General features: G+C 67.8%; 1 protein-coding gene and 1 long non-coding RNA gene across 4 annotated transcripts; one reads left to right on the top strand and one right to left on the bottom strand.

Annotated features, from left to right (window-relative positions):
- The first annotated feature begins 284 nt into the window (after positions 1–284).
- Positions 285–6458, top strand: SLC25A10 (solute carrier family 25 member 10). 3 transcript variants are annotated; one of them, XM_084983345.1, is made up of 11 exons: positions 285–508; positions 2381–2500; positions 2956–3070; positions 3145–3193; positions 3400–3441; positions 4116–4159; positions 4251–4321; positions 4576–4668; positions 4858–4935; positions 5325–5381; positions 5462–6458. In XM_084983345.1, the coding sequence occupies exons 1-11, from the start codon at positions 416–418 to the stop codon at positions 5561–5563; spliced, it is 864 nt and encodes a 287-aa protein (XP_084839471.1). In that variant the 5' UTR covers positions 285–415; the 3' UTR covers positions 5564–6458. The 3 variants fall into 3 exon arrangements, with proteins under 3 accessions (XP_084839471.1, XP_084839472.1, XP_084839473.1); XM_084983346.1 differs by having other exon boundaries at positions 285–2155; XM_084983347.1 differs by lacking the exons at positions 4116–4159; positions 4251–4321; positions 4576–4668; ... (1 more) ...; positions 5325–5381; positions 5462–6458 and adding an exon at positions 3792–3929.
- LOC146397968 (uncharacterized) lies at positions 3828–7263 on the bottom strand. The gene is made up of 3 exons (XR_014820570.1): positions 7177–7263; positions 6171–6287; positions 3828–6026 (listed from the first exon to the last, which is right to left on the bottom strand). It is a non-coding gene; the product is annotated as an uncharacterized LOC146397968 (long non-coding RNA).
- Between the last annotated feature and the right edge of the window lie 572 nt (positions 7264–7835).

Below are 7835 nucleotides of genomic sequence, written 5' to 3'. Positions count from 1 at the left end.
ACGCAGGATCCTGGAGCGAGCGGGGCAGGCTCATCCGCAGGCTTCCTGCAGTCCGCGCGGCCCCCGCCCGCGGAAGCCCCCGCGGAGGCCCTGCGAGGCCCCCCGCCCCGTCCGGCCTGCCGGGCCGCGGCCGCTTTAAGGCGCGGGGCCCGCCCCCGTCTCGGGGCGGGGTGTCCCTGGCCCCGCCCCCCGGCTCCCGCCCCCCGGCCGCGCGGGCGCATTGGCTGCGCCGGGGGCGGGCGGTCGGCTGTGCTTTAAACGGGCGGCGGGCGGCTGCGCGGAGCGGGCTGGGCCGGGCCGGGTCGAGTCCGTCCGGGGCGGAGCGGGGGCGAGGCGGCGTCCGGGCTTCTCGCGCCGGGGTCCGGGCCGAGCGTCTGCACTCCGCGGCGGCCGCGGCGGCGGGGGCGTTCGGGCCATGGCGGCCGAGGCGCGCGTGTCGCGCTGGTACTTCGGAGGACTGGCGTCTTGCGGCGCCGCCTGCTGCACGCACCCACTGGACCTGCTCAAGGTGAGCGCGGCGAGGGCGGAGGGCCGGGCCGTCGCTCCGGGAGGCCCTGCGTGAAACGCCCGGCGGAGGTGCCCCGGGGCCCCCGCTGTGCTACCTGGTGACCTTGGGCTAGTCCCTTGGCCTCTCTGGCCCCCCTTCCCCAGTACTCTGGAGGCCTTCGTTCCGCTGAGCGACGCGTTGAGGGGGCGGTTCCCTGGGAGCGCAGCTGCGGGCACTTAGGGTCGTGCCCAGGCGCCGCACGCGCCCGCCCCCCCCCCCCCCCCCGCCGCCCCAGGAGCTCGCGCCTCCTCTGCCTAGGGGTCCCGCGCACACACGGAGGGCGGCGAGGAGGGGCGTGGGCTGACCCCCCGGCGCTGGGCCGCTTCCTCCCGGGGGTGGGTGAGCACCTGAAAGCCTCGGTCCCACCTGGGTGCAGGTCCCGCCTGATGAGGGCCAGCAGTTCCTCCAGCAGTTCCTCCTTTGCTGTCTTTGTGGAAAATGCTCATGGGGCATTTTAAGAGGAAGACAGAGCCTCGTCGTCTCGGAGGGCAGGCCAGCCGCGGGAGGGTTGCCTTTTGCCCCTTTCTCGGCACAAGCAGCAAGAGTCGGGCCAGAGGCTCAAAGCATATTTTGGTCGCGGGACCCAGCTCCAGGGAGCCTGGGCTGTGGGCTTGTGGAGCCTCTGGGCCAGGGCAGCCACTTGGCCACCCCCTGCCTGTCCCCCCCCAGAGCAGCCTGTGCTCCACGCTGGCCCTCTGGAAGGAACGGCACCTGTGTCCTGGGCTGACGCAGTGCCATCCCTTAAGTTTCAGGCTTGCCACCAGGAGAGGCAGGATTAGCAGATGTTGGGGGCTGCGCTGCAGCTGGGAGTCCCTTGGCATCCGAGACCTGGCTCGCCTGGGCGAGCCCGTGCGGCTCCTGGTGGCCCCCGGCTTGTGAAGCGGTCTGGCGGGGCCCTTGGGCAGAGGTGGTTTAGGGCTGGTTTTGTTGTGCTTTCTGAAAAGATGCCGGCCGGGTCTCTGGGCCCCCGCCCTGGAAGGTCAGGGCCCCCCGGAGGGTCACGCTCACTGTCTGCCTGGCTCCCGGCCAGCCTAGAGTCCCTCGTCCATTGTCCCGGGGTCCTTTGAGGGTCACTGCCTTTTGCCCCACCCCCAGGTGCTGTTGTGTGGCGGACCATGGCCTGCCGGGCAGTGGGTGGCCTAAGTGGCCACAGGAATGTCCCGGCCTCTGGCCTGGGGAGCACGTGGCTCGTGCGGGGGTGCATCCGGCAGCCACAGAGGCCTCTGGGGAGGCCTGGCCAGTGTTTTTGCTTCTCAGCAATGTCTTTGGAGCAAGAATTTTAAAGCTGTTTGGTCTTGCCCTTTGCTCACCGTCTTGGCTCACAGTGGCCTCCTGCCTGGACGGGGCTGCTGCCCGGGTGGCCACCCTGCCCCCCTGCCCTGAGGAGTGGAAGCAGCAGAGTCAGGAGCCTGCCCAGGCACGGCTGGTCGGGAGAGCGCCGTGTGCAGGCACCAGCTCCCCGGCGCCCTTTCCCCTCTGCGCCCCCGCTCTCCATGTCTCCTCAGGTCGTCTCGGTGTCCCCGTCACTCTGTCCCTCTCGAGAGGGGGGCATGGCTACAGAGAGGGCTCGGCAGTCGCCTGCATCCTCAGCTAAAGGTCCCAGGGCAGGTGGGACTGAGCTCACGTTGTCTCTTGTGAGACGGTAGCCTGGAAAGGTTGGTGCCAGGCCTGGGCACAGAGTCCGCAGGAGCCTGTTTGCTGTCTCAGCGGGGCCACCGGTGGCCCTTGGCCCACAGGCTCGGTGTGAGGGTGTAAGGGCACTTAGCGCAGAGCTGGGCCAGGCGGGCTCTCGGTGGGGTGCTGCTCTGAGCAGGTGCGCCCCCTTCCCCACAGGTGCACCTGCAGACGCAGCAGGAGGTGAGGCTGCGCATGACGGGCATGGCGCTGCGGGTGGTGCGCTCCGACGGCCTGCTGGCGCTCTACAACGGCCTGAGCGCCTCCCTATGCAGACAGGTGCCTCTGGGGGGGCTCCCCACCTACCGGGGTCGTGGGCGCTGGGACTCATCAGCTGGGGATCCCTGGGGTCACTGCCCTGCCCTGCCCACCCCACCCCACCCACTGCGGGTGCCCGGTGGGCACAGAACCGACTCTCGCCTTTCGAGGCGGCTTTTAAGGAGGGGCCGCAAGGCGCAGGGAGCTAGCAGCCCCCAGGGAGGGTGCAGGGCGTGGCGTGGCCTGGCGGGGCTGCTGCTTCACACGGGAGGGCCAGCCTGGGACCACCGCCCCCTACAAATGGGGACACTGAGGCCCAGGGCGGGGAGGGGAGGGTGCAGGGCCTGGCTCAGCAGCTCCGGGTTTGTGAATTGGCTCAGCGGCTTGCTGGCCATGTGGCCTCCGGAAGGTCCCTGGGTGTCCCAGGGGTCCACGTGGTGCCAGCATGCCCTCTGAGCTGGGCGCCTTCTCCCCAGATGACCTACTCCCTGACTCGCTTTGCCATCTACGAGACCGTGCGGGACCAGGTGGCCAAGGGCAGCCAGGGTCCCCTGCCCTTCTACAAGAAGGTCTTGCTGGGCTCCATCAGCGGTGAGTGGCCCGTGGGGGGGCGGGGCTGGTGGAGGGGCAAGCATTACGCATGGTGATATGTTGGTTGTTGCCAGGGTGCATTGGCGGCTTCGTGGGGACTCCTGCGGACATGGTCAATGTCAGGTCAGTGGCCCCTGGGGCCAGAATCTGGCTGTCCCCTGATGGGACCAAGCCTGCTCATGGGGTCACGGCACGTTCAAGCTGGAACAAGCCAATCGGACCTTGAGGTCCTGGGCACGGGGGCGGGGAGCCCTGGGCGGGGCCCGCTGCTCACTCTCAGGAGGCCCCCACGCCTGCCGGGGTCTGAGCCTGCACCCCGCTTGTTTCAGGATGCAGAATGACATGAAGCTGCCCCCGGATCAGCGCCGCAAGTGAGTAAGCAGGCTGCACCTTTGGGGCGGCCCCGGGGTGTCGGGGCCAGGCAGGAAGACCCCCAGCAGTTCCAGCGGGGACTCCAGCGGGCCACCCGGCCTGTGGGGTCACGAGCAGGTGGGGCAGCTGATGGCTTTGGAAATATATGCTGTGCACATCCATTCTAGAATCCTGGGGGCTTCCAGGATCTCCGGTTCCCCTGTGGGAGGATCCCGTGGGTGGGGGCTGGATGGGGCGGGGGGCAGTCACGCTCTGCTCGTCTTGCACGTGGGCCTGGGCACACGGAGGGGGCTTTGGAAGTTTGAGTTTGGGCTTCCAAAGCGTTTGGGTGGTGGTTTTTGTTTTTAAGACAGAGACACCATCTTGCATGAAATCTAAGACACTGTGGGTTCCAAAGTGCTGTTTATGGCCTGACGCTGCCTTTGGCCCAGGCGTCAGTTCAGGAGACAGCATCTGCAGGCGACCCTCCCTGTCCAGCGTCCCCTCCTCCCGCCCTCCGGAAGGACCAGCCTCAGAGCAGGCAGCCCGCAGGGAGGGGCTTGCCGGGGGCACTCGGGGTCCACAGGCTGTGTTCACAGAAAGGGCACCTCCATCTGGCCCCTGTGGCGCCCCGAGTGCCTCCTGGCCCGGGAAGGGCCAGGAGGCGACTCATGGCCACCGTGTGTCCTGACAGCTACGCCCACGCCCTGGACGGCCTGTACCGCGTGGCCCGCGAGGGTGAGAGGGGAGGCCCTTGGCGCGGGGGCGGGGCGGGGCGGGGCCGGCGGGGTCTGGGCCGGGCCCCTGACGTCTCCCCTTCCTGCGGCAGAGGGTCTGAAGAAGCTGTTCTCGGGCGCGACCATGGCGTCCAGTCGAGGGATGCTGGTCACCGTGGGCCAGGTGCGCCTTCTCCTTGGGGGGGGCGGGATCCGGGGCGTCTGGCCTCAGCCCTCCGAGAGGTCCCGCAGGAAGGCAGTGGGCACGGAATGCGGGCGGGGCGGGGCCTCGTCGGTCCCCCGCCCCCAGGTGTGGTGACCGTAGGAGACCCGCAGAGCAGGTGGTTTGGCCTCTGTCCAGCTGGCGGTGTGGGTCTGGGCTGCTTCCCCCGAGCTGGGGGCTCTCCCTCCTGCCCTGACCTTTCTGCCCTGCCACAGCTGTCCTGCTATGACCAGGCCAAGCAGCTGGTCCTCAGCACGGGGCACCTGTCTGATGGCATCTTCACTCACTTCATTGCCAGCTTCATCGCGGTGAGTGGCGGGGTGCCCCTGGGGGGCAGCCAGGGCTCGGAGCGGCAGCAGGCTTTGGCGAGTCTTCTGGAGGCCCCGCGGGTCCCCCAGAGCCTGGGCTGGGACGGTCCCCGGTGAGCCCTGCGGCCCCGGGGGCCTGGGGAGGAGGGCGGGGTGCCCAGCGGCTCTTGGTAACGGCCCGCCCCCCAGGGTGGATGTGCCACGGTCCTCTGCCAGCCCCTGGATGTGCTCAAGACCCGCCTGATGAACGCCAAGGGCGAGTACCAGGTGAGCAGCCCAGCGAGGCCACCCTCCCCGTGGCTGTCCGGCCCGGAGCAGCTGGGCCCTGTGTGCTTTTAAAATCAGATTTTGCCACACCCCGTTACCAGGCGCGCCCGGTCGGTCGGGCCGTGCTCAGGGAAACCCTGCCCTGCCCTGCCCTGCCCTGCCCTGCGGGGGGCTCCACCAGTCACACGGGGCGTCTCCTGTGTCCTCACGGGGCTGGGTCAGGCAGCCTGGCCCTGGGTGTGGCCAGGGAGCAGCCAGGGTAGCCCTCGACCCTTGTGCCCCCAGCTCAGCCACCAGGGTTTCCCTGTGACCTTCCCTGGGCGGGGCGGGCCGCCGTCCCTCCGCAGGGGCAGGGGTCCAGCTCTCGTGTTGCTTTGCACCTTCCGCAGGGGGTCCTGCACTGCGCCATGGAGACGGCCAAGCTCGGGCCCTTGGCCTTTTACAAGGTTCGGCGGGGGCTGGGGGCGGAGCGGGGGTCCCTCCAGGGCTCCTCTCACCCCCCACCCCCCACCCCGGTCTCCCTCAGGGCCTCGTGCCAGCCGGCATCCGCCTCATGCCCCACACCGTGCTCACCTTCGTGTTTCTGGAACAGCTTCGCAAACACTTTGGCATCAAGGTGCCATCCTGATGTGGCCTCTGAGTGGCCGGGTCACGCCCAGCGCCCCCCCCCCCGCAGTTTCTCCGGCGTCCAGGAGGGGGCGGCCAAGCTCGGCCTGAGCCCCACACCTGCCGCTGCGCCCCGGCCCCTCCCCCCAGCCTGCCTGGGGGTCCGGAGACCATCCACCCTTCCCGAGCGGCCAGCTTCACCTCCTCCCGCTGCCTACCTGGCGTCCAGCAGCTGCTTCTCTGCACAGTGACCCCTCCGAGGCGGGGGGTGTCCACATCCAGGGGTTTCTTTGTCCCCAAGGAGGCAGTGAACCCTGGAGCTGGGGAGGGTCTGGGCCCTGCCTCTTCTCCAAGCCCCTGAATCTCTTCCTCTCATGAAGCCCAGCTCCCGCAGGGTCTTCCAGCAGCTTCCGCTGCAGACGTGGGTGGCAGGAGAGGGGGTCCCCCAGCTTCGCTTGCCAAACATGTGCACACGCTCTTTCACCCTAGGAGAGGGACCATAGCTTTATGAGGTTGTCCAGGGTGGCGGGGCCCCACAGCTCCCAGGCCAGTGCAGAATGAGCACCCGGGAGGGAGCTCCGGGTTTCAGGAGCCCTGCCCACCCCTCCCCCAGTTGCTCTAACACTTACCAAAACCTCTTGGTGCTGGAAGGCCGCTGCTGTCCTCAGGGAGTGTGCGGTGTCCATGCGTGGCTCCCTGGGCAGGAGTGGCAGCGCCGCAGGGGCGGCCATCTGCACAGCAGTCACCTGTCAGGCCCCCAGCAGCTGATCAGCCAAAATGCCACCACCCAGGTTCTGCCACCAAAACAGCCTGCTGAGGTCATCTGGGCACCGTGCCCCCTCCCCCTCCTCCCAGCAGGTGGCCAGCAGGGCCCCGTCGCCCTGCCAGGGGGTTAATAAAGGTTGGGGGCCTGCCAAGCCTGGTTTCTGCGCCCAATGCTAACGGGGCTGCGGGCAGCCTCACCGCCAGGGGGGAGAAAGCCCTGGCTGGATTTCTGGGGTGGCCTGGGGGCAGAGGAGAGCAGGGGTACAGGCAGAAGGGTGGGCCTGATCCAGGTCACCATGGGCCCCCCAGGGCAGGCTAGCCTCCTCGAGGTGCCCCTTGAGTCAGTGCCCTGGGCGTTTGGAGACAGGCCCACTGTCCAGTAAGCCAAAAGGGAGCTGGGGTGGGGGCCACCCTGAGGCCTTTCGGTGTCCCAGTCGGAGCAGGACAGGTCTCCTGGGAAGCTCGTTCAGACACCAGTGATCTGGTACCCTCGTCGTGGACCTGAGGCTTGTGGGAGCATTTCGAGTAGATGAAAAATACAGGGTTCTCAGGCCGTGGTGATGGCTGCATAGCCCTGTAACCTGAAAACCACTGTATCGCAGCAAAGCTGTCATTTCTGCAAAACAGCAGACTGCACCCACGTACCCCCCCCCCGCCCCAAGGGGGATCTCGGGGTTCATGTCCTGCAGATGCTTCCCTGCCACGGAGTTATTTGGGAGCCAGTCATAAATACTCAGGCACAACCACCAAGAGTGGTCTTTTAAAAAGTTCTAACACGACTGAAATGATTTGTTACCTGACCCATCCTGTCACCGGTTTCCCCAGGTTGCCTCTTAAGTTGGCTTTGGTTGGAGCCCAGCTCCTGCTCACCTCTCCATCCCTGCCCTTCCTCCGCGGATAGATCTCGGTTAGAGTCACATTTGTGGGTGACGGTCCCCGGCGGTGCCTGCTGCGTCTGAGCCGTGAAGCAGCTGTTGGCTGGAGACAGAGGCAGGCGTCCTGGGTCCCGGGACCGGCAGGGGGCGCTGCAGCGCCCGGGCTGGATCCCTGGTCGGGCCGTTGGAGCGGGAGGAGCGCAGGCCCGGGAGCCGTTTTTGGTCCTCGGAGCTGCTTGATTTGGGGCAGCGGGTCCGCTTTCCTTCCCTGCGAAAGTGCCCCCGTCTCCTCCCAGCCCGCCCAGTTCATGCGGCGCTTCGAGGGCCAGCATCCCGGAAGGAGGGGAGGAGGAGCCCAGTCCGGCGGGGGGAGGGGTGAAGGGAGGCCTGCGGGCAAGGCCCAGCCGCCCGGGAGGCCACAGCTTCCTGGACAGAGACACGGGGGGAGGGGGGGGGGGGACGAGGCCGGCAGGACGAGCCGGAAAAGGTGAGCAGAACACAGCCTGGCCGCAGGGAGGGGCGGGTTTCCCACGTGAGCGGGGCACTGGCGCCCCTTTCATGACTCAGTCCCAGCTTGTCCTGAAATAAAGACCGTAATTCATGAAGAGTCGCACAGTGGGTAGTTGCCCTTGTGGCGCAGCAGTAACAGACCTG

Source organism: Sus scrofa, chromosome 12 (assembly GCF_054392235.1).
Source record: "Sus scrofa isolate SSC_HxYL_T2T_F1_AM1 chromosome 12, Sscrofa_HxYL_maternal_Yorkshire_Landrace_v2.0, whole genome shotgun sequence".
Lineage (NCBI taxonomy): Eukaryota > Metazoa > Chordata > Mammalia > Artiodactyla > Suidae > Sus > Sus scrofa.
This window is presented reverse-complemented; position numbering and strand designations above follow the sequence as displayed.

Coding starts and splice junctions, on each gene's coding strand:
- SLC25A10 (XM_084983345.1), top strand. CDS start 416: ATGGCGGCCGAGGCGCGCGTGTCGCGCTGGTACTTCGGAGGACTGGCG. Junction 2,501..2,955: donor GCGCCTCCCTATGCAGACAG/GTGCCTCTGGGG, acceptor CCTTCTCCCCAG/ATGACCTACTCCCTGACTCG. Junction 5,382..5,461: donor GGCCCTTGGCCTTTTACAAG/GTTCGGCGGGGG, acceptor GGTCTCCCTCAG/GGCCTCGTGCCAGCCGGCAT.